Source organism: Rhamphochromis longiceps, linkage group LG3, assembly GCF_057381845.1.
Source record: "Rhamphochromis longiceps isolate RC_006_pf linkage group LG3, R_longiceps_female_GT1.1, whole genome shotgun sequence".
Classification (NCBI taxonomy): Eukaryota; Metazoa; Chordata; class Actinopteri; order Cichliformes; family Cichlidae; genus Rhamphochromis; species Rhamphochromis longiceps.
This window is the reverse complement of record NC_140559.1, coordinates 2809772-2835272: the sequence shown is the minus strand read 5'-3', so window position 1 is coordinate 2835272 and position 25501 is coordinate 2809772. Positions and strand designations below refer to the sequence as shown.

Here is a 25501-nt window from a genome sequence, read left to right as displayed (position 1 = left end):
GAAAACTTCTTTTTACAGCGAAAAAAACCCTAAACTTCCAACAAGCACCGAGTAGCTACGACGTAATGGGAAACTCACAGAGAAACTGCCGTACTCTTCCACTGACCGCGGCACACCTGCACCAGGGTAACCCTCCGCCTGCCCCACTCCTGCTTTACAGGTGAAAATAGAGCAACAGGACCGCTGAGTCTTTGACTTTATTTATTTTCTGCTGTGTTTTACTTGCATCTATTTGAAAGACTGAGTGTAAACACACAAAATATTTTATTTTATGTGCTGGAATGTGTAGAAAATAGGTTTAAATGTTAAACTAATTTCTTCCAGTCAGAGAATGTTGCATATAATTAAATGTTTGCTTGATGCATAAAGTTAAAAGATTAAATCTAATAAAACAAGTTTTAAAAAGAGACTTTTCCATTTGATTACATTTTGTATGATGGATTATGCAGAAAAAGTAGAATTGGGCTGACAGATCTATCGCTTTATCACCTACTCAGGTTGGAAATTGTGTTTTTAAAAAGTAACTAAGTAATTAATTACTTTTGAAAATAAGTAATCAGTAAAGTAACGGGATTACTTTTTTGGGGAAGTAATCAGTAATTAGTTACTGATTACTTTTTTCAAGTAACTTGACCAACACTGCTGTTGACCCACGGTGAGATCTAAAACGCCTGCTATAGACAGTACTGCTGGACATAATTACAAATAGAGCAATAAGCTGATTTCTAATTGAAAAATATTGATGGTAAATTAGTCATAAAGACCAGAATTAAAGGTTTTGTTGTATCAGTTTTCCTCTTCTTTTCTAATGAAAGATAAGAATGTATTGTCCATTATGACCACCTGCAGTTGTAGCATTTAATGGCTGCATACCACACAGACATAACGCACTATATTATTCACTGATTCATCTGATGTGCGTTTCATTCTGTCCAATCATCTCTGTTGTGCTTTCTCCCGTGTTCAGTCGGGTCTGACGCCCATCCACGTAGCAGCCTTCATGGGTCACCTGAACATCGTCCTGCTCCTGCTGCAGAACGGGGCCTCGGCTGACGTCAGCAATATTGTGAGTGATGTGAAACGGGGCAAATGCAGCAATTTGTTAAGTCAGATGAACACAGCGTGACAGTGAGGTTTTCAGAATGTGCGCTGACTCGTCTGAGCCATATGTTGTCGTTTGCACAGCGTGGAGAAACGGCCTTACACATGGCAGCCCGGGCAGGTCAGGTGGAGGTTGTCAGATGTCTCCTGAGGAATGGAGCAATGGTAGATGCTCGGGCACGTGTAAGACTGCTGCAATCACATTTGCACACGTGATAAAGAATCTTTAACGTTTTAATTCTGATGGTCACTGAGCTCTTTTTCTACTGCGTGTCCTGTTTAGGAGGAGCAGACGCCCCTTCACATTGCATCCCGCCTGGGGAAAACTGAGATTGTGCAGCTGCTGTTGCAGCACATGGCCCATCCTGATGCTGCCACAACCAATGGCTACACCCCCCTCCACATTTCTGCCAGGGAGGGGCAGGTGGAGACTGCCTCGGTTCTGCTAGAGGCAGGGGCTTCACACTCACTAGCCACCAAGGTGAGTGTGGGAGAAGACTTTGGATCTCCATGGTGTGATTTAGTGCACAGAGCAGTGGAACGAACATGTTTCAGTTCATGTAAAGCTCTAATTTCTAATTTTCAACATGGCAGCTGCAAAAAGTGAAAACATGAAAACATTCAGGGTTCCTGTCCCGCAGAAATCACCTGAAGTTCACTTTGTTCCTTCTGTAAGCTGTTTGTGTGACGCCTGTCGATGCATAAGATTCACTTTACTGTGAATCACTCATTCATATATAGAAATACAGAGAACCATGAGCTGTGTGAGTCTACTGGAAGGAGCTGTGTATGTGACAGCTATATAATGTAATAAATCAAATGCAGCGCTTTAAAATATCAACTCAGGCTCTCGGAAGTCAACAAAAAGAATAAATGAAATAATGGAAACAAATATATCACTGAAAAATCCCCAAGAACAAAACAATGAAACAATCAGACAAACAAATACAGCTTTTTTATTGCACTTATAATAAAGAGCTGAATCAAAAGAGATGTAGTTTGGCACCAAGTCGTGACAATTTGGTTCATAATTGTCTGTCTCCACACCACATATGTTAGCTGACATTAATGTTTCAAACCATTGCATCTAGCCTTTAAAAATCAGCAGGTACATGCACACATCAGCTATCAGTGTGTAGCCTGTAAACACGACCTGCCTACATTTCTGAACGTTGACTCTTATGTCTCGACCCCATGTAGTCCTCTGCTGAAGGCTGGGATAGAGAGGTGACTATAATACTGCATCTCCTGGTCTGTCTGTGGGATTCTTCTGATCAATGATTGATGAGGCAGTAAAGCTGCTACGTCCCTCTGAATTGTTCATGGAGTCTGAACACAGCTGAGTGATTTATCACCATGACTGTTTAACAGGCTGTGCAGTCAGGATCTTTACTTTGTACCCAATCCCAGACAGACCAACCTCTTAATCTATTCATATAATGAGAAGAGACAAAGCATTGTGTGAGGCTGCATTTGTCAGGCCTCAGTGCTTTTGCTCTCTCCTAGACTTCTCTCTGGGGAGCAAGGGGTGTGGCTGTCGCTGTTACAGTGTAACACAATTATAGCGCCATCCTTATAAACATCAAATTGTGCATAATTGTCCATATTTTCTCATAATATCAGTATTTTCCACAATGCAATGTAAGTAAACAAGTTAAATTTTTTGTGTACCTATTAAATTGAATTCTGCTTTTAAGAGACAAAAGGCTGTTCTCTCCATGAACAGGCCTGCATCATAAACAAGCTGGTTCAGTGTGTCCTTACAGCTAAAGTGCCCCCTCTGCTGGCCTTTAAATAAAATGGACGTTCCCTGTGGGTTACCTGCAGTTGCATCAGCTTGCTACTATGAACTGTTTATAGCAGTACACAGATTTTGGCAGTAACTGAAGGTCTTTTCCTCTTATATTTTATACTGTACTTAAATACAAAGCTTAAATAATACTACAACAATAGTAGTACTAGTATGACAAAGTAAATAAAAAAGAAATAATACAAAAAGTAAGAACATTTCTGTTGACTCACAATACTTAATATGTTCTAACAATATTTACAGTAATACTTTACATCTGGCAAGGTTTTAATTCGTGCAACCCACAAACTCAACTCTGCTGCTCAACATACAAACTCAACTCTGCTGCTCAACACACAAACTCAACTCTGCTGCTCAACACACAAACTCAACTCTGCTGCTCAACATACAAACTCAACTCTGCTGCTCAACACACAAACTCAACTCTGCTGCTCAACATACAAACTCAACTCTGCTGCTCAACATACAAACTCAACTCTGCTGCTCAACACACAAACTCAACTCTGCTGCTCAACATACAAACTCAACTCTGCTGCTCAACATACAAACTCAACTCTGCTGCTCAACATACAAACTCAACTCTGCTGCTCAACACACAAACTCAACTCTGCTGCTCAACACACAAACTCAACTCTGCTGCTCAACACACAAACTCAACTCTGCTGCTCAACATACAAACTCAACTCTGCTGCTCAACATACAAACTCAACTCTGCTGCTCGACCCACAAATGCACTCTGTTTATGAATGTGGCACGATTTTAGGGGAAAATAAAAGTAAGATGTGTTGCTAACACTGTAGCAACAAAGAAATCCTCCACCAAACACAAATGTCCTTACTTTCTGTGCAAAGTTTGTAATTAAAGCCTATCCTGTGATTTCTGAATACGGAGTTCCTGCACTTGGTGTCTTATAACAGAGTTCTTAGTGTCACTTTTTGGGTTGTCTCCTAATACAGAAAGGTTTTACTCCGCTGCATGTGGCCGCAAAGTATGGAAGCCTGGATGTAGCCAAACTTCTGCTACAGCGTCGCGCCCCTCCTGACTCTGCTGGGAAGGTATGGATCCAAACAGAAACTTGCAATCCTTAAAATTCATAGCAAGTATTGTAAAACAATGAGATGTGATTATTTTATTGAATTTCCTGTTAACTACAAGTTTACTGCAGGAATGCTGGTACGGTTTAAAAAATAACATCAGCTGTCCCTTCATTTAGACTAACCCTGACTCAAAAAGCTAACAGGTGCCTGTTCACATCAATGATCTTGTTTTTGCTCCTTCATGCACATTTTTGTGTTCATAATAAGAGCCTGGTGATGCTGTCTAATATTACTTTAACTCATCTCACCTTCTAAAGCTTCTGTCTAATCCTTCCATACCTTACAGAATGGCCTCACCTCGCTCCACGTCGCAGCACATTATGATAACCAGAATGTGGCGCTCCTGCTCTTGGACAAAGGAGCGTCACCACACACAATGGCAAAGGTGATTCAACAGAGCACAGATGTAGTATATAATAGGATTGTTCTTAGCCAGCTAGTTACAAGCTAGAGCCAGAGGGACGTCACAGCCGACGGCTCTGTCCTGTTTTTTAAAGACTGCTTTCAAAAACGTCTCTGAAGCCTCAATGATATCTGAAATTCCCTCAGGAGGAGGAAGAGTGTTTGCTGCTTCAGCTGCTGATGAATCCATTACATTTGAAGCAGCAGGATAGTCTATGTGTTATTGAGCCACAATAGAGCACAGCCTGTGCATTCACACTAATGAAAGCGTGTGTGACTGACTCATATGTGAGGAGTGAGTGACAGCATCAGCATACATTCACTGCCAAACTCTCTGATAAACAGTCGTCTTAAAAGTAAAAATGATATTCAACATTTGCTGACCAGCAACTCTCGCGTGTGTCCTGCACCAATCAGAACGGCTACACTCCTCTGCATATTGCGGCTAAAAAGAACCAGATGGAGATCGCCACAGTGCTGCTGCGTTACGGAGCAGAGACTAACATCCTGACCAAGCAGGGGGTCACTCCACTCCATCTGGCCTCCCAGGAGGGTCATGCGGACATGGCCGCTCTGCTAATAACCAAAGGAGCTCAAATCAACGTTCCCACCAAGGTACTGTGGAAACTCACCCAGAGCATGTGATGCATCTTTGCCCTGTTTAGAGATGCTGTTGTTAATAAAGCTACTAATGTGTCCACAATTAGAAATGTCAACAGTAAAAAAGAAAAGGTTCAGACAACAAATGGAATGAAATAAATTTGAATAATGATAATAAACTGTGCACAGTTCCTGTCCTCTGCTTCTGTATCCTGCAGAGTAATGGCTAAAGCTAGATAGTTTGGTATAGGGCACTATCATGCATTGTAAGCTAACAGCGTTAATGCGTGTCTGTGTGTTGCTCCTGCAGAGCGGCCTGACTGCCCTTCATTTGGCAGCTCAGGAGGACAAAGTGGCCGTTGCTGAGATTTTGGCCAGAAACGGTGCCAACCTGGACCAGCAGACCAAGGTCTGAAAAAAGGGTTTTCTTCCCTTTAATAACAGTAACAGCTTCTGGTGTTGTTATTCATGGCTTAAAGAAATGTAACTGATCTGTTTTTGCTTCACAGTTGGGCTACACACCGCTGATTGTAGCATGTCACTATGGAAACGCAAAGATGGTCAACTTCCTCCTTCAGAATGGCGCAAGTGTCAATGCCAAGACTAAGGTACTGAAAAGCAGCTGTAGTGTTTTAATGAGAGCTGAACAAACAGGACTCACCTCTGCTGTGCTTTCAGAACGGATACACTCCCCTGCATCAGGCAGCGCAGCAAGGAAACACACACATCATTAATGTGCTGCTGCAGTACGGTGCCAAACCCAACGCTACCACTGTGGTACGCAAGCACACACACACTAACACGCACGCACACACATGCACACACACGTATAATGCTTTGCTTTCCTGTGCAGAATGGCAACACAGCTCTGGGAATTGCTCGGAGGCTGGGTTATATTTCTGTGGTGGACACACTGAGGGTTGTGACTGAAGAGATCATCACCACCACCACGGTACGTCACACACACCTGCACACTTCTTAGAGCCTGTCCGAGCTGCGATAGGCCGGCTACACCTTGGACAGCTGGCAGAGAGATAAAACTCTCAGGTTTGGCTTTGACCTGCTGGAGGAAAACAGAGCAGCCAGAGTGAAATTCATGCAGAAAACCTGAAACCTCCACAGACCTGCAGGGTCAGGACCCTTCTGTCCTTTATGAGCCTATCCGGTTGTTCAGTGATGACGCGACGAATCCTGCTCCCGGGCCTAAAGTAGTCTGCGTTTAATATAGCTTTGTGTTGTTAACATGTTTAATGTTATGTATTTTCTTCTATTTGATCTCAAAAAGCTCCTAAAACAGTCAGTGATCACTGTTGACCTCCCTCGGCTTTTATTACCACTAATCATTTATTTAAGCTCAGTTTTTAAAACCTTAGGATGTAACTACAGCCCAGCCCATGCAGCAGTATATGAATGACTAACCTCGTATTGTGGATGGATTATCTCAGTTGTTCTCCTGGCTGAAGTTTGGTCCTTTTACAGCATCCTGCCATGCGATTACATTTGTTCCTGACCACCGAGAACACTCACGTTAACTTTTATCGAGTGGAAAAAAAGTTAGCTTGTTTAAATTATGCTAACATAGCTGTGTCGCTAACGGTCACGTAGCACATCATTATATACCAGCTAGCCAAACTTCAGTAACCCTACAAACGTCACTGCTGTTTAGTTTTCTGTCTTCATTTATGCTGGAAGTGATAGCAGAGCTGTACGTTTGAATTTGTTTCCAAAACCCCGCAGTCAGGACATGCTATATTGTATTTAGATAGAAGCTAGCGAGCTAACTTCCTGCTACCTCCGTTAAATGTCATAAATTCCGTTTTCATGGATGCCTGGATGTTAAACTCAATTGTTACACCTGTTAGAGCGGAGTTTAGGCCCAGACACGGCTAGTGACGTCAGACTTAACAACCGGATCAAGCTACCCACGACACACACCTCCCTACATCTTTTACATTTAGAAATTCACATAACTTTGTAGTCTTCATAAAAACAATGCATTTCTTTATCTGTCCACTATAACGCATCACTTTGGCGTAATAATACAACACTGGCTGAGATATATGAGAGCACACAGTAAAAATGATACGTGCCATTACATCAGTACAAATCTCTGTTTTTTCAAAATGACCACACGGTTGAATTAAGACAACAAAGCTAACTGCTCTGCATCAAACTGTACTATCTGGCTTTGCCTAATAAACTTACTGTCGTGTTTTTAACGGGCTCTGTTTGCTCTGATCTGGCAGACGGTGACGGAGAAACACAAGCTGAATGTGCCAGAGACCATGACCGAAGTACTCGATGTGTCAGATGAAGAGGGTAAGTTGCAGCTACAGCGTGAGCCTGCAGCCCACTCCCCAATGAAGAGAGCCACCTCTGGTCCTGCAGCCACGAGTTCATTTATCATACATTTAAGTTGGAAAACCTCCATCAGTTAATCCATTTCCATTTAATCTTTATAGCCTGCACACATTTGCTTCTTTGTTGGCATCTGTAGCCACTGTACTGGTTGTAACATGTAGCAGATAAAGTGATGATACTGAGATCAGACGAGAACGTTGGACCTTTCTGTTCGTCCCTCTTTGTGGCTTCAAATGATTTTTACCAATCAGCCTGTGACTGTGCTGTTTACCTACAGCATGGGAAACCACTGATGATGATGTCATGTCAGACGACTCCATGGATGAGGAAGGTAGTCAGCATGAGGGTGTGTGTGCAGGTTTGCTGTAGGAGTGAAGGCATGGTGAATACGCCTGGACTGTACTAACTCTTCCAGAGGTCCAATCAAGTCGTTCAAGAGTAACAAGTGTTCACTGTGTGTTGGCTACAGACTTCAACTAATTATGTACTTTATAACATCATGAATGAATAATTTCTTCTTCACGGCACCTGTTAGCGGGTGAGATTTACCAGGGAGCATGTGAACGTGAACCTCAGAGGCGATGTGTTACGAGCAGGAATGGACAGAGCATCTCCAAACTGCCGTTTGTTTGGGGTGTTCCCGGGCTGTAGTGATCAGTATCCATCAAAACTGGTCCGTGGAAGTGACAGTGGTGAACCAGCAGGGTCATGGACGGCTCACTGGTGCATGATACTGCAGCTCAGGCTGCTAAGAAGGTTGTTGCTGGTTATGTCAGAATACACAGTGCATCAGTTTGTCGTGTACAGGGGTGCACAGAGCAGTCAGGGTGCCCACTGACCTCAGTGCACCACCGAAACAAAGCAAAAAGGCTTCAGCAATGAGTTTGAGGTGTGGATCTGCTGCTAACAGCACAGAGAGTCCATGGCTGGATGCAACAGGAGGATGTTAGGAAGTTCTAATGTTATGGCACATCAGTATAGGAATTTGCATGGAGGAAATCGCGCTAAGCTTAGATACTCCCGAGGTCTCCACTAAGCTTTGGGCTCCACGACTCCAACCATCAGGCCTATGATGTTGTTTTAAATGATGTCATATTGTCATGGACCAGTATATAAAACAAGGGAACACTCTTGTATCATGTTCAGTTGTAAACATGAGGAGCACAGCAATGACTCCAGCTCGGCTCGTTTCCATTCAGCTGTAGCTACGAACACAGTGTACACATGTAGGTGGGATCAGCATCAGTACAGCTGAGTCCCGTTCAAAGCTTTAACTGTCCTTTAAGCCCTTAATTCATTCTCCTGCTGCTGTGCCTGCTTGTGTCACCGTTCTGGCTCAGCCTGACCCAGGATTTTGAGTTATGTTTTGGTGTGTTTTTGCATTTTGGATTCTTTCCTTATTATGATGCTGATGATTATGAATCTATGTTTCAGTTCTTCTTGTTCAGGGATTCGTTCGTAGGTTTTGTGTTCTCATGTTTATTGCAGGTTTAGTTCTGTCTCTGTGTCGTGTCTGCGTCTTTGTTTAGTGCTGTCTTGTTTCCTGTTTTACTCTGAAGGTTCATGTTCCTGTCTTATGTCAGTGTTTCTCGCTGTGTCCCCTTCTGTCTCTAATTCCTTGATGACTTCCTCGGTGTATTTTAGCCCAGTGTGTCTTCGTGTCAGTGTCGCGTCGTCTGTTCATGCGCCCTGTTATTTCTAGCTGCACGTCATGATTCTAGTCTGCAAGAGTCGGTATTGGACATGTTCATAGTCACTTTCTCCAGTCATGTTTGCCTGCACCTTCATGTGCCAGTACCGAGATCTCGTTCACAGTTTCTCATGTCGTGTTCACAGTCTGTCCGCAGTACTTCGTCATAGTTCAGTCCTGGTCTTCGTTCATAGCCTTAGTTACTCCCAGTTTAGGTTTTTACTTTTGTCATTCCCATAGTTTATGGTTTGTTGTTTTGCCTTCTGTATCAGCCCTGATTAAAGGTTCGCTTTGAGCTTAGCACAAGTTTTGCCTCCTGCGTCTGTGTCCGCACCTGGGTCCACCAAACACACTCTCCACACGGTCTGCCCGATATTGAGTACTTAATATAAACGCGATTTAAATTTACAGGTAACAGCTTTAGTCCTACAATTTAACAAAAAACAAACAAACAAGGGACTAGTTTGGAATTAAGAACATTTATTTAAAATGAAAAGCATGTTGTATGCAACATATTACAGAATAAGTAATTATAAAAAAACAAAATTAAATTTTAAATTTGTTCGTCTGTGCCTCGGTATCGGGGGACTTTTAACGAGTACGAGTACTTTAGAAAATGTGGTATCGATATCGGTATCGGTGCATCCCTAGCTGACACTGCTCTGGCAGTTGTGACTATACAAAGGGAACGTGGAGAGAGTGAGAGACTGTTGTTAGCACCCATCCCATGCCAACATGTCAGCAAAAAAGATTGTTTTACACTTGGATAATGTTAGCCAGTGGCTTGCATGAATTTGGAAAGATGTTGCATATTAAAAAATAATAATATTATTGATTTGTCTTTTTAAAATTGCAAACCAGAGTTATTCTAAATGTAAAGTATGACTTAAAACCTGTTTGCATGACAGTAACGCTGCACAGCTGTAGCTCATTACTAACAGGAACATCAGCGGTTCGATTCCCGGCTCCTCCAGCTGTTATCGTGTTATCACCAAGGCTTCAGCATTTCAGTGAGCCTGGCAGCTCAGAGACAGCGAAACGTAAAAATAAAGCGCTTTGTGAATGTGCACATGGGTGAAATATGCTCAGTATAAATATACTTATAAGTGCCAATCCATCTGTATGTCTGTTATAATACATGAACACAGTCAGAGGGTTGACTCCACTAATCGCCTGCACACAGTCATGCTGAACATCTGCGTCCTGCAGCCAACAGCGATGCTGAGCCCTGCTGTGCAGTAGTGGAACAGTAATAGTGCTAAATCACTGTTATGCAGTTAGCATAAGCCTTACAGTTGCTTTGCACAGTCCTCAATCGAAGCATGAGAATACAGTAGAATATAGAGATGCTGTAGCGAGAAGCTGTGAAGTGCACGTCAGTGCAGCCACTAAACTGTGAAAGGTTTTCTTAACTAGAGACACAAAAGTGACGACGCGTTGAGATTTCCTGTACAGCAGCCCTGTGTTTCTTGTTCATGAGCCACATCAATGTCTGTTTTCCACTTTCAGCCAGATGTTCAAATGTCCTGTTTGTAGAGTAACTGGCTGTGATGTTTCCACCTGTGAACATCAAAACCAAAACAAGCACAATTACAGATTTGTTGACTTGTGTCCAAAATATTTCTAACAATATCCCAACATCAAGGTGCGTCACTGCGTTTTCTCATCAGTGGTTGGTTATAGTTGTGGTTTTTCATTGATAGTTTCATTTCTGCTTCTCAAGGTGACGACACGATGACAGGCGACGGAGGGGAGTATCTGAGGCCTGAGGATCTGCGGGAGCTGGGAGATGACTCCCTGCCAGGACAGTACCTGGATGGGATGAACTACCTGCGCTTCAGCCTGGAGGGAGGACGAACCGACAGGTGCATCAAACTCTGTAAAAGCTAAAGACAGAGACAAACTCGCTGTGAAACATATTCCTGGATGAAATGATTCATGCACAGTTGTTGCATATGTTCTCTATACCGCTTTACAAGCTGCAGCTCACACAGCTGTTTCAATAACACACTCTTTTCCCTTTTATGACATTTTATGTAACCTACTTGTGCATTTCTTCCCTTCCCACCCTCTTTACTCACATTGGCTCCGCCCCATTCAGTGTATGCACAAACAGCTAACAGCCTGTATGTTTTGTGTCTGTTTGCAACCTCTCCTCTTCACACTTCACGGTCTGCCTTTTCATATCTACATAATCGAATGCAAAGGTATGTGCTGACTCCATCCACGTATCTGGACTTCTAAGTCTTCAAGTTTATTCATTTATATAGCACTTTCAAAAACAACAGTTGTTGACCAAAGTACTGCACAATAACACAGTCATACCAGAGAAAACAGAATAGAGATTAAGAGAAAATAGAATCATGGAAAGAACAATAGAAACAGACTCATCTTGACTTAAAAGCCAGAGAGTAAAAGTGGTGTTTGGACGGGTTTGACAGTCTCCAGTGTTGGAGAGGTCCTGACATGCAGGAGCAATGAGCTCCATAACTTAGGAGCGGTCACGGCAAATGCCCGGTCTCTGTGTTTTAACCTCGACCTTGGGACTTGGGATCTTGGGGGAGAATATCGGGTTAGGAAATCAGGGAGATATATATGTAACGTCTTAAAAACAAGTGTTAAAATGAATTCAAAAGCTGACTGGCACGCAGTGTACTGATGCAAGTATGGCAGATGTGTGATCCCAGTTAGGAGCCGTGCTGCAGCGTTTTGGACTAGCTGCAGTCGGCCAATTGATGTAGAGGTAATACCAGAGTAGAGGCTATTACGGAAGTCGAGACGAGATGAAGGCAGGGATCACTTTCTCAAAATCTCTGAAACAGAGGAAAGGCTTTTGCAAGGAGGCGGAGATGAAAGAAGCCAGCCTTGATTATGTTATTTATATGTTTGTCCTAAATTTCTTGCAGAGGATTTTTTATAGATCTCGAGAGGGCCGAGGTGAAGAGGGTCACAAGCACCGAAAACAATGACCTCAGTTTTCTGCTCATTTAGGTTGAGAAAATGTAGCGCCATCCATGCCTTAACGTCTTCCAGACAATCAAACAGACCCTTCAGAGGATTCACCGATTTTCATCTCAGGGGAACGTAAATCTGAGAGTCATCTGTGTAGCAATGGAACGAGAGGCCATATTTATTTAAAACTGAGCCCATTGGAAGCATGTCGATTGAAAAAAGGACAGAGCCCTGGGGGACCCCACAGGAAAGCACGGTCTTTGGTGATAATGAGTCTCTGAGATTAACAGAGAAGGTTCGATTAGATAAGAAGGATTTAAACCATTCCACAACAATCCCTTTTATTCCAACGTGTTGTTCCAGTCTAGAGATGAAGGCTGGGATCTACTCTATCAAAAGCAGAACTGATAATAGAGAGTAACTCTGCTGCAGCCTTGGACCCACAGCTCAAACCCAGGTTGCTTTAAGCACATGAAGAGCTTTGTATTCCCGTTGGTGCTTTATAAAGCTGGGAGAGCACCGGTGACTACACTGGTAAACCACAATCTCATGTCCCTAACGACCACAGGAATCTTGGAGCGGTGGAAAGTTAGGAACGTGTTGACATGCACGCATGGTGTTCGTGCTCCCTGAGCTTGGCTCGGCCTTCCAGCCGTATGTAATAAACAGATCAGATGCTTTGGCTGCTGCGTTCGTGTGTCCAGCAGCGCTGCTGTTAAACCAACACTTTAGGTACAGTTTTAGCTTTTGAACATGCTGTTCACCACGTAATTGCTGGACATTGATCCCGACCAGAACAGAACTTTAAAGATTATGAATTTCCTGCCGTGCTGGGTTGATATCATGGGCTTCACAGGTTTCATGCTTGTGTTTTTCCTGTGTGCTTCAGTTCAGACAGGTCCTTCACGCCCACTCACCACAGCTACTACTCTTCTAAACATGAAGGCATGATGGAGGAGATGCTCACCAGTCACCAGGTACGCCGCATCATCACACAGATCACTAATTCTGTGCATTTTTTAATGTTTATTAATAAGATTTTAAGTTCAAAGTTACATAACGTCAAACCAAACACACAACAACAAAAACACAAACAGGAAAGAAAAGGAAAAAAAGAAAAGAAAAAATACACCAGTTAGCCAGTACAAATCAAAAGTTCAAAAGAAACACCAGTGTCCAAAGAAGATGATCTTCTGTGTGAGGTTAGACAGGGCAACAGAGAGTTCACCAAGTCCAGAAGATGTGGGAAACATGTCCAGGAAGGAATCAGGGTTTCACACAAACACAAAGTGCAGTCAAATGGGTTAAAGTTTATGTTAAATTCCCATTAATATGATCGAGAAAAGGGCCCCAGATTTCGACAAACTTAAAATGGGTGTCAGCCAAACGATAGCAAACCTCTTCAATCATCTCACGTAGCCAAACCCTGAACAATGGAGGAGATGGTGATTTCTAGGCTCTAAGAACAAGTCTTCTAGCTACAATCATGCCAAACATTAAGGCTTTCTGAAGAGGACGTCTGAGTGCCAATGAGGTTAGGGAGCCTAGCACTGCAAGTACACCATCCGGCTCTAATTTTAAATCATAAATATATATTAAATATCTCTGCCCAGAAACTCCCGAGTGTGGGGCAAGACCAGAAAAGGTGACCAAGGGTTCCCTCCATTGCTTTGCATCTGTCACACAAAGACCAAATAGACGGAAAACTGCTGCATAGATTTGTTTTAGAAAAATGCAGACGATGAAGGACCTTGAACTGTATAAGTTGTAGTCTGGCATTAACAGAGTGTTCTTTAATCTTTTTCAACCCATTGGCCCACAAAGCATCCGATATGTCCACTTCCAAGTCCTTAACCCAAGCGTCCTTGATGTGGTTAGTAGGTGGTATACGTGTAAAAAGTGTAGTAAATTATTCTGTGCATTCTTAAAACGCTGCCGTGGGACGATGTTAACCTAAAGGTTAGGAATTATGACGCTCAGGCTGTGGCTGTGGACTGTACTGTTAACCACTCTGAAGTGCTTTGATTCTCAGCTACTTCAGTCTGCACATCAATCTGTGAGTAAGATGTTGTGTGAGGATGTTTAGCACCTGGAGGAATTAGAGTTAGAGCAGAGGAGTTCTGTGTAAGCACCATTTATCCAGCCTGGAGGCGGTGTTGCCTTGCAGCAACCATCTGACCCTTTCTGTGTGGAGTTTGCATGCTCCTCTTGTGTCTTCCTGGGTTCTCTTGGGTACTCTGGCTTCCTCCCACACTCCAAAGACATGCAGTTAGTGGGGTTGGCTTCACTGGTGAATCTAAACTGTTTGTATGTGAGTACGATAAAGACGAGGATGGATCAATGAAAGAAGGGCTGAGCGAGCCTGATTTCTGTTTGTCAGACTTAACACATCTGAGCTCTCAGGATTCAGCCTTAGAAGGGCTGCAACCCCACCCGACCCACTCCTCCACCCACGGTCCTGCTGTTTTTATGGGGATTATGTTTCTGTCAAATTCAGGAGCAAGTATATCCCATGATCTTCTCAATGCCCTAGATGACTGGTCTCTGATAAGAGGTTTGTTTCGTTCCAGGTTTCATCCCTTGCCAGGGAGACTGAGAGGGATTCGTACCGGTTGAGCTGGGGCACAGAGAACCTGGACAACGTGGCTTTGTCCTCCAGCCCTGTCCATTCAGGGTAAGCACAGCAGCACTGAAGGAAAGTCGTAAACAGCATTTACACTGTCAGAGTTCTGTGAATAAACTGTTTTCTGTGGATCTTCGTAGATGGAAATCCTGCTGAGCCCTGTTCTTTTCCTTCTGCTCGTTTTTTACACTTGCTGGGATTTCTCCCTCTCTGATTTCTTCTGCCTGACTTGTGATTCCTCTCTGTCTGTTGTGGTTGTTGTTTTAGCCACTCCTCTCCGTGCCATGATCATGGAGACCACAGCAGGTGACCTTCTGCACCTTGGTTGCACCTCATTCCCCTTCATCACCGTCCTTCTCCGCTCAGTGTGCTCTCCCTATGGAGAGGTGTATGTGTTGCACCGTCCTCGACAGACAACATCTCGTGTATATTCCTGTATTCTCAGCCTGAACGTAAATTAAACATAAACTCTCTGAATGATTTTCCAAAGTTGGCATCATGACACTGCAAGTTCAGGAAAGTTTAGATAAGGTTGAAGGTTGAGGACATGTTTGTCGACTTCATTCAGTGTCTCGTGAACTGTGCATTTCTACTAACATGCCACGTGCTGTGGAGACTATTAGAATAAACTTACAGTTTACTCTAATCTCGTCTTCTAACATTAATTTAACAGCTGTTTCAAGTCTGTCGTTGGGTTTTCTAACCTGGTTGTTTGTTTGGCTGAAGCTGAGCCAAGAACCGTCTTTAGTGTCATATCGTCATTTCATCACAGTCGGTCTTTACCCCGCTGGGATGTGTGATCCATACGCATACTTGTGACTGTGCATGGAGAGCGAAGGTCAAACCTGAATGCAGAGCAGCCCTCGTCCATTCAGTGTTGAGAAAACAGAAACCAAAGGTTGAGCGAACGTTAGCTACCATGCTACAATCATAGAGTTGTCCATGGTAATGAGTAGTCTATGTTAAAGTGCAGCTATCCTTTTTTTGTAACATCTCTATTTGAAGATTAAACATAATAAAGAAAATGCATTGTTCTGGTCTGCTGTTTCCACGAGCATAGATTGGCTAATGCTACGTGATGTGAGCTAGCTTAAGTTTACTATTACTGACCTCGCTGAATCAGTTCACTAAAGTTAAGACTATGCTATAGTTGTGCTGTTGTTGCTTCACGGTCTAAGATAGATAAGCTCACTTAGAAAAAAACCATAAATACATATAGTTCATGAAGAAAGTGTGTTTGCTTCTTTAGAGAAGGAAAGTTTGATGAACAAAAGTGTCCCAGGCCAACACGCCGACAGGATCTTCCTTAGTCCTCATATCTCGTGCTTTCTTGAGTCTTAACGGGGCCTTCTTGATTTTGAGATACGTAGTTAACGACTTAACTGTTGCTTGTGTTCAAAAACTCGAGCAAGTAAACAGCGGTGGTCCTTCGTGTAAGTGTGCATCTTACAAACTGTTCAAACCAAACAAAGCTTTGCCGTCTGCTTTCTCACCACTTAATGGAGCTGAATTAGACTGAACCGGACAATATTGGCGTCTCATTCGTGCATGTATCTCCTGCTTCCTCTCAGCTTCCTGGTCAGCTTCATGGTAGATGCTAGGGGCGGAGCCATGCGCGGCTGTCGACACAACGGCCTCCGCATCATCATCCCGCCGAGGAAGTGCAGCGCCCCGACGAGAGTGACGTGCCGACTGGTGAAGAGGCACCGTCTGGCCACCATGCCCCCGATGGTTGAGGGGGAGGGTCTGGCCAGCAGGCTCATCGAGGTGGGACCCTCTGGAGCCCAGTTCCTTGGGTAAGACAGGAATAGTGATTGTAGAAGCTTCTGGATGTGTGGAGGTTAACACTTAAAGTCTATTTATGGCACCAAATGCCAACAAATGCCTCAAGGCGCCTTACACACACAGATGATATAATATTATTTGCTAGTAGCTTTGAATGTTTTATGGCAATAAGTTTCCAGGCAGGACGAAAAGTGCTTCTTTCCTTTGAACATCTATCCTGTTATTAATTTGTATCCCGTATAAATGCAAAGGTTACAAAGTGCTGCCCTTTTCTTTCAGATTAATTTGCCAGCCTCTGCCTGACTCAGACTGTCTCTGTATTTGCTCTCGCTTCCTCCCAGTGCCAGCGGTCTGCCAGCATGGCCTGTTTACTTTCATAACAGCTGCAGCGCGACTCTTTCTAACCTTTCTCCCTAACACTTGATGAAACAGCTTTTCTTATCAACTCCAGCTGCAGTGTCTCGCACCATGATTGGTTTGATATGTGGACTGAAACTCTGCCCTCTGCTGGTAACGTTTGAGATGGTCACAGTTACAGATTTGCTGCAGACGACAGAAGTTTTTGCTGTGATGTGAAATGTTTCTGCAGCTCTGCAGTGAAACTAGCCCCACACGGCCACAATGATGAGCTCATTTCAAATAAACAGATTTAATTTGAATAAAAATGCAGAATAATAGTCTAACAGATTCAAACTGGCTTTATCAGAGGACTTCTTCAGTGACCAACACAGTGTGTGTTATGGAAATGCAAAGAACTACAAAGTCAGTCTTCTTTATTATGAAAAGAAGGACTTGAGTATAAATATAAGCGCAGCTTTGGGGTAAATGTTGTATGTTTTTATTTGTCATTTCTTCGTGATGCTCTATTGGACGTCCTAACTGTGCAGCTAAGAGAAAATCGGCGCTCAACCCAAACATTGTGTGTGCTCTTTCTTCCTCACTGCTGCATACGGACGCTCGGTCAATCACAGTAAACTCCACCTCCCCAGTGCCCCCCCACCTCTAAATGAGGGAGAGAGTTTGGTTACCCGAATCCTCCAGCTTGGTCCACCGGGGACCAGATTTCTTGGGTAGGGTGGAAACCAGTCTGTGGTTTTGCATATGAAACAATCCATGGATGCCAGTTTCTTTGTTACTGTGCTGTCGTGTTTGTGCTAATGCTGCATAATCCACTTCATTTAGTGTCCGTGCTTCCAGCCACTGCTTGTCACTTCTCTCCTTCCTGCTTTGCCGTTTCCCTTTTCTTTCTTCTCATTCTCGGGGGAAGATTTGTCTCTCACTTATGTGTGAAATTTAAATGGTTGTGTGGCCTGTAAGTCGAAGGGAAGCAGGAGAATATGAGTGCACGCTTCAGCGATCGGCTCTGTATGGTTTTTATTTAGAGTTTATAAGAAATCACATGGTGTCACCAGGCAATATTTGGCCTTTTCACTATATTTTAAATTGATGTGTTTCTCCTGCCTGAGTGGTCAAAGTCATAAAATAACATCAACAGTATTTAGAGTGAAACATAAACAAATACTACAGGCCAGGTAACCATATAAATATCACATAGAAATATGTGTTTGTCCCGATGTTGGCCTGCAGGACGCTTCTTGTAGATACTCGTTGTAACTAGTTTGTGATTGTGCTCATCAGGTAAGTGTCAGAGTGACGTTTTCTAACTATTACAAATGGACGACACACTGATCATAAATCAACTTGAATGTTGTGATTCAAGTGAATCCACCTGAGATTTGCTGGTGCAGATGCTTTTATCCAGCACAGCTCTACATGTTTATCTGAGATGCTCTTTATCACCACGTGTCAACACATCAGCTGCAGAAAAAATAAACTGTAATTCACATAGCAGTGAAGCCAGAGCAAGAGGAGCGATACTGTGTCTGAAGCACAGGTACAGTCGGGCTCGTATCCAGATACAAAGATGAACAGTCAAAGAACAGGAGACTTACCTCACTAACCTGTTATATTCCATCACACCACGCGCTTAGTTTTACTTGGACTTACCCAGCGTATCTTGTTCCTCCAGTCCTGTCATTGTGGAGATCCCTCACTTCGCTGCCCTCCGAGGGAAGGAGCGCGAGCTGGTGATTCTGAGGAGCGAAACAGGAGAGAGCTGGAAGGAGCATCACTGTGAACACACTCAAGAGGAGCTCAACCAGATACTCAACGGCATGGACGAGGGTCAGTCTCCGACACTGGCTGACGACACCGCGGCGTCAAACGATAAAGGCCTGATCACGTCTTTTCTGTCTCACCTTCTGCAGAACTGGAAACTCCCGAAGAGCTGGAGAGGAAACGCATTTGCCGTATCATCACTAGAGATTTCCCACAATACTTTGCTGTGGTGTCACGCATCAAGCAAGACAGCAATCTGATTGGTCCTGAAGGAGGCATCCTCAGCAGCACCGTTGTACCACAAGTTCAGGCAGTTTTTCCTGAGGGGGCGCTGACCAAGAGGATCAGGGTTGGACTGCAGGTAAACAGAGTGTGGTTAGCTTTTATATGTTCTCTGTTTTGCTGTCATTATGTTGTTCTTAATATTCAAAGCTTTAGTTTTAAACCATGGAAACAAAACAGACTCAACCTTCTTAAGTTGCTGTGATTCATGTCGATGTCTTTACTAAATGGACTCAAAAGAGGTGGATAAAGCACATGTGCTGTCTGCGTACAGTTGCCTCACAGCCAGGCTTTCCTCTTGTCTCGCAGGCCCAGCCAGTGAGCATAGATGTCGTGAGGAAGCTCCTGGGGAACAAGGCCAGCTTCAGTCCCATTGTCACTCTGGAGCCGCGCAGGAGGAAATTTCATAAACCCATCACCATGACAATCCCTGTCCCCAAGAGCAACTCCGACCCCGTCCTCAACGGCTTTGGAGGGGACACACCCACCCTACGATTGCTTTGTAGCATCACGGGTTAGAGAAGCCGTAGAAAAGTTCAAATCTTAACGGGTGAAGCTGAGACGCGTCTCCACATTCTAACATTTCATGTCACGCAGGTGGAACAACGCCAGCCCAGTGGGAGGATATAACAGGAACTACTCCGTTAACTTTTATTAATGACTGCGTGTCCTTTACCACCAACGTGTCTGCCAGGTAAACCAGCTGAACCAAATATCAGCCACAGACACCAGCTCGCTCCTAACCCTCTTCTGATTTCTAGGTTCTGGCTCATAGACTGTCGGCAAGTCCAGGAATCGGTCAACTTCTCCACTCAGGTGTATCGGGAAATCATCTGTGTCCCTTACATGGCCAAGTTCGTCATCTTCGCCAAGACCCACGACCCGATTGAGGCCCGATTGCGCTGCTTTTGCATGACTGATGACAAGATTGATAAAACACTGGAACAGCAGGAGAACTTCGCCGAGGTGGCGCGCAGCCGAGATGTAGAGGTGAGAAAGGAGAGCGGAGGGAGTCTAACACCAAGTTATACAAGACAGAGTTCGGAAATGAAACCCCAATAAAATAAAAAACCTTTGAGCGGTCGACTCCAGTCTAAGAAGAAGAAATATCTAAAGAAGGGTGTAAACATGTAAGATGTCAGGCGTGATTATTCCATCATGTATGCATGTGTTACCTTTACTAGGTCCTGGAAGGCAAACCTATCTATGCAGACTGCTTTGGTAACCTTGTTCCCCTCACGAAAAGCGGCCAACATCACCTCTTCAGCTTTTACGCCTTCAAGGAGAACCGGTTAGCACTCTTCATCAAAGTGAGTCATCGTTTATTTCTTCTGAGCAAGTGCTGCAATGTTCAGCCAATGTTCTTCGTATAACATGGAATCGGTTTAGCAATGAGCAGCTGGCTAACGTTGACCCGCTTGGCTTTGGCAGATCAGAGACAACACTCAGGAGCCGTGTGGCCGCTTGTCATTTATGAAAGAACCCAGGAACTACAGGTCACTTGCACAAAATGCTATATGCAATCTCAACATCACACTTCCATCATACTGCAAGGTAAGGATGGCGCGCCGATGCTGCTGGCGGTCGTGTGTCTTTATGAGTAAAAGCTGCGTGCTGGTTTCAGTAGTTTAACATGGAAAGTCCTCTGGTTGCTTTAACTCTAGACCGTGTTGCAATAACACATATTATCAATGTTCCCTCTAATGTTTCATGTGTCTGAACACACAAACTCCCTGAGCGTCGCACTGTGAGCAACGGCAGACGTGTGCACTGTGGTCACGCCAGCATCCAAGTTACATGTTTATTAAAGTAATCAAATTACAGCATTTATGTTCGACTACTTTTAATTAACTGCTTTAGTCCACTTACAATGAAAATTTAAACAAATCTATTTCGTGACCTGTAGCATGTTAACACTAATGGAAGTAAAAATAACTTGAACTCCAATTTTAAAAACATTTTCTTTTTTATTTTTATTTATTTATTTTTTTGCTCTGACTGTATTATGAGTCTGTGGTCTGGGAGAGAGTCTGTAACTCTGTCTGCAACATACAGTAAATAATGACCAATGTTGGGCAGTTAATTATATAGTGACTTCTTCAAAAAAGTAACTGAGTTTTGCAAACAAAGTGTTTTGCAGCTGTTTACCTAAAAATGCAGCCAAGGTGTTTTTTTTAAATAAACATTTCAAACTATTTACAGAACAATCAGCTGTTCTGCATCAACTCTGATGCCACACAAATTATTTGTGCCGCTGCAAAAAATAATTCCTGTCCACTATGAGATGAAGGAGAACAACAGCCTGATACCTGCAGGCCTGACAGCAGCAGATGTGTCACTGCTGTAACACCTGTAAACCATTGTTCTGACACACACAACAAAACTATTGACTACACTACACACTAACTACACACTAACTACACAAGATTTGTGCTAAACTTGGCAATCGCATCTCAAACACGCCGTCACTCCTAAAACTTCCCCCTTCCTAAACAACTAAATGTCATGTTGCCATATCATTTTTTGATTGGTCGACATGGTACATTTTTCGACCAATAGGAAAGGCTGAGGGAGGGGGTTTGTTTTTGCTCACAGGCTTTCGAGCGTTTTCCTTATAAAACGCCGTCTTTACCGTTTCTTCCTGCAGTAAATATAAACAACGACAGTATTCAGGAAGAAAAACAAACATTGCAGATATTTTATCATAACTCTGGTTTTACGTGGCCGATCAACACAATTTAAAAACTGGTATAAAGTCCACACTTTGTCCGTCAGTTGTTCCGTCTGTCCTGCTCACATCTCCAATGGTTGTACACGTTGTCATTAACGTGGCTTCACTCCACATCAGCCGCTTTGCTAAAACACCGGTGTCGCACATAAGGACGCTGTCAGAGCCTGTCAGCGACGTTGATCAGCTGCGTATATCTGCGTATATATTACAGCTGCGTATACTGTAATATACTCACATATCTATATTATTGCTAATATATATTGTAATATATCTATATCACTAAAGCACTTCTGGATGGATGCAAACTGCATTTCGTTGCCCTGTACCTGTGCATGTGCAATGACAATAAAGTTGAATTCTATTCTATTCTATTCTATATACGAATGTGAATCGCGTGATTGGCTGGACTACGGGATAAGGTGGCCTCGTTCTGATCCCATACGGGAGCAGCCAGTCACTGACTAACACTGCAGAACAGGATTGTTAAAGTTTTCATTTTAACTTAAGGTTCGATTGTTTTCTGTGTGCAGAGACCTGCCAGCAGTGCACAACTGCACACGCGCAGCTTTGAGGGAACATTGCATATTATGTGCTAATGTCCCACTGATCAACTCCCTCAACTTAAATGAAATCCAAATTATTTTCATATTTGGTGTCCTAAATATAATTACTTGTGTATAATTGTTTCATATTTATGATTTAAGTTTCTAAGCACTCAAAGATTAATAGTAACTGTCTTTAACACTGTGGACAGTGTGTGGTGTCATGTTAAAGCCCTGTGAAATATGTTTGTTTTTGCATAAACAGCTGTGGTCAGCAGTGTGCCTGGACTTATCATGGGCGTGAATATCACGGTCATTTTATGTTCTTGTTCCAAGGTGGATTCATGGCACAAAATACATGTTTAATGGCTTTAAATAAGAAGGTTACTTTAGCTTTTCTTTAATCCACAGAGAGACTAAACTGTGCATACAGACTGAAATATATGAGTGTGCTGCTGAAGGCTCTGCAGTCAGAGTGATGTAGGCTCTAAGCCTAAAACAGATACTACATGTGAAGAAAGGTTTTAGTTATAATATCCCCTCACCCTTTAACAAAATTAAAACTAACTGAATAAAATCTTACCTCTAGTGTTTGTCATAAATAAAATAATAAGTAATAAAGACTAACACGGAAACTAAATAAACAAAAAAGAAACATTTTCAAACAAAACAAAGGCACAAACCCGCCCTCCAAACTAACTCGCACTAAGCTAAATGACAAACTAAGACTAATAATAACTCTGGTAGTTATAATTCTCCACAACTGGTAGTTTCTTTTTCCAGCATGAAAAGGGTTTATCTGGCAGCTCTCACTGGACAGACCGATCCTCAGAGCAACGAGGAAGTCCAGGGAGAGTTTTGCATTAGCACGTTGGCGGTCTCTGCCAACATTTCTAACAGCTACAGTTCCTGTAATCATCAGTTCAAACAACTGTATGTAAGCACAAGTTATTTCGATTTATCACCACTTTGTCCAGATCTGCTAGAAGACCCAAAGTGTGACACTATGACAGGAAATCTAATGATCAGGGACAATCTAGCACCAAAGTTCAGGCGTTCCAGTGTCCCTGTCCACAGTGACGGGAGGGCTCACCGTGGACTCACCAAGAACGAACCCCCTGCTCCAAAACTGACACCTGTAATCGTGACTGAAATTTGCAGCTGCACATGTTTTTTGGCCAAACAAGGCAAAGAGTTATCTGGCCACAATGACAGAAGCTGGTGAGGTTCAAACCCCAGATCCCAGACAGCCGCTAAATGAACTCAATTTGGCCAAGGAGAGACAGAATTATGGCAGATGCTTTTGGTCAAAGGTACCAAATATGCATCTATAACTGTGAGCCTGTGTGGATTAGAAAGAATCCAAAATAAAGTAATTAAAGATTTATGTTGCAGAATTATTCCCCCAGTGAAAAAGCCCAACATGACCATAACATCCATGCCCAACGTCTGAGCACAGCTGTAGCACACGTGTAATATATTTACCTAGTCCGTCTCTGAAGACCACTTTGACTTTCACTGACATCCACACTGACCTCTTGTTTTTGTTGCTATGGTAACCGTTGGTTTGCCCTTTGTCTGACCTTAATACTGCTCTTGTTTCTATTTGTACATCGTTCTGCTTCTTGCTGCTTCTTGTTCCCCAAAGGAGTCTGATTCAGACCAAGAACAAGAGGAAGAGGTAAAAGCAGCCAGCGCTTCTCATTTCCCTCGTCTTCCCATTAGCTCCACTAATCTGTCTTTGCCTCTGTCTGTAGTTTAGACTGTGATTCAGCAGTGACTTAGCTTATCTGTGCTCTTTCCCTCAGTAATAGGTGTAGTGATAGTTAAAATAATTAGCACGTGCAGCGGTCAAAACATCCTAACTGTTGTATTTCCATGTGATCTTTTTCAGACCAACAGACTGCTCGAGAAATGTAAGACGTACTTTTACTTACATACTTTGCTCTGCAACTTGTACTAACGTGGTTGCTGCTCTTTGATAAAAATGCATATATTTATTAATCAAAATAATATTGGTGTAAATGGTGTGAATAAGTCTAACACTAGTAATGAGAATGCAGAGGAATAACCAGACTCATACACATTCACCCTGAAGTCCATCTTTTCAAAGTTATGTTTCTCTCTACTTTTCTTGTTTCGTAATGATTTACACCTCATTGTTTCAATTTAATCCAATTTCATTCTTTTACAATGCGAGATTGGAGATACGAAGAAAGAGTTAAACAATGCAACTTACGTATGTACATAAATATGATCTTCATTCATACTGTGGTGATGTTTATGTGACGGCCTATATATACATATATATATATATCTATGTGCTAGCCTGAAAGCCAGCGTAGCGCTAACACTGTCATAATCGTGGTTGCTGATGTGGTTGCACTTGGCCCTGATTGGCCAGGTGGGTGGAGAAGTGCAGCTACTGTTGTGTTGTGCATAATTTGGGCTTTTACTCTGCATTTCCACACTTCGTTCTGCACTGGTTAGATCAAAAAGAGACTCTCAACAGTAACATGATTCACAGCTGCTTGTGGGACATGAGTTAAATGACTGTAGCCATTATACAGTAACAGAACAAATCACCTTTAAAAGGAGAAAGGACAAAATGTGATTCGCCATGAGTGAAGCACATCCAGACTCCACCTTCCTAATTCTGAACTTCCTTTTTCTTCCCAGTATTGTTTTTGTGGTGCAGTTTGTGCCATGTTGTGCTGGTATCATATGCTCTAAGTTCCTGAAGTTGGCTACTAGTGTAGTCAGGCTCCTCCCCCTCTCCCCTCCACCATGGCTTGTCTCGTGGTAATGTGAACATTCAGGAAAAAAGTCACAAAACATGTTAATTAGATACATTTAACAAATCAACCCATATTTGTTAGCGTTACGTTTCTAAAGGACGTGTTATTGAGTAAAACTCTATGGACCGTCTGTATTTTCAACTTTCACACAGTATCAGTGTCACTGACATTTTAAAAACTGGAATTGCTAAATGAACGGGCCCAGAACTCACCACATTACTGAAAGAAGACAAGCAACTAAGTACCAACTTTCTCATCACTCTTCTCTATGACCTCTCCATCATCATTTCCCTTTACTTTGCATGGAAATAACTTGCCATACTTACAAATGAATGTGTGTGCTGTGTGTCTGTGTGATTATACGTACCGTCTTCTTAGTGAGAGTTCATCTTGTTTGCTCTGTATGTCACCGTTTTTTGCTTCTGTTTCTTTTTTTGTGAGTTTTCATTACGGTTGTCTTCCAAATGCTGATTTAGTCAAAAGCAGAATGGAGTGAAATAGAATTCCTTCATTCCTGCTTGAATTGAAATAAAATATATTAGTTTTGCAATAGAGCTAAACATGGCAAATCCTCATACGCCATTTACATTATCACTGGCTTTCTTTCAT

General features: G+C 42.9%; 1 protein-coding gene across 25 annotated transcripts in view; it reads left to right on the top strand.

The window, feature by feature from the left end:
- ank2b (ankyrin 2b, neuronal) overlaps nt 1-25501 on the top strand; it is a 156696-nt gene that overhangs the window by 107715 nt on the left and 23480 nt on the right. For 14 of the 25 annotated variants that reach the window (XM_085401246.1, XM_085401245.1, XM_085401235.1 and 11 more), the window contains 27 exons: nt 968-1066; nt 1186-1284; nt 1385-1582; nt 3868-3966; nt 4295-4393; nt 4828-5025; nt 5321-5419; nt 5520-5618; nt 5689-5787; nt 5864-5962; nt 7257-7329; nt 7649-7702; nt 10785-10926; nt 12903-12990; nt 14584-14687; nt 14904-14942; nt 16208-16432; nt 17393-17491; nt 18451-18605; nt 18689-18900; nt 19131-19335; nt 19419-19515; nt 19583-19811; nt 20006-20131; nt 20253-20375; nt 23743-23775; nt 23989-24010. In XM_085401246.1, coding sequence (XP_085257372.1) covers nt 968-1066; nt 1186-1284; nt 1385-1582; nt 3868-3966; nt 4295-4393; nt 4828-5025; nt 5321-5419; nt 5520-5618; nt 5689-5787; nt 5864-5962; nt 7257-7329; nt 7649-7702; nt 10785-10926; nt 12903-12990; nt 14584-14687; nt 14904-14942; nt 16208-16432; nt 17393-17491; nt 18451-18605; nt 18689-18900; nt 19131-19335; nt 19419-19515; nt 19583-19811; nt 20006-20131; nt 20253-20375; nt 23743-23775; nt 23989-24010 — 3214 coding nt within the window. The remainder of the gene's footprint in view (nt 1-967; nt 1067-1185; nt 1285-1384; nt 1583-3867; nt 3967-4294; nt 4394-4827; nt 5026-5320; nt 5420-5519; nt 5619-5688; nt 5788-5863; nt 5963-7256; nt 7330-7648; nt 7703-10784; nt 10927-12902; nt 12991-14583; nt 14688-14903; nt 14943-16207; nt 16433-17392; nt 17492-18450; nt 18606-18688; nt 18901-19130; nt 19336-19418; nt 19516-19582; nt 19812-20005; nt 20132-20252; nt 20376-23742; nt 23776-23988; nt 24011-25501) is intronic. The other 11 variants (XM_085401236.1, XM_085401254.1, XM_085401257.1 and 8 more) reach the window with 8 other exon arrangements.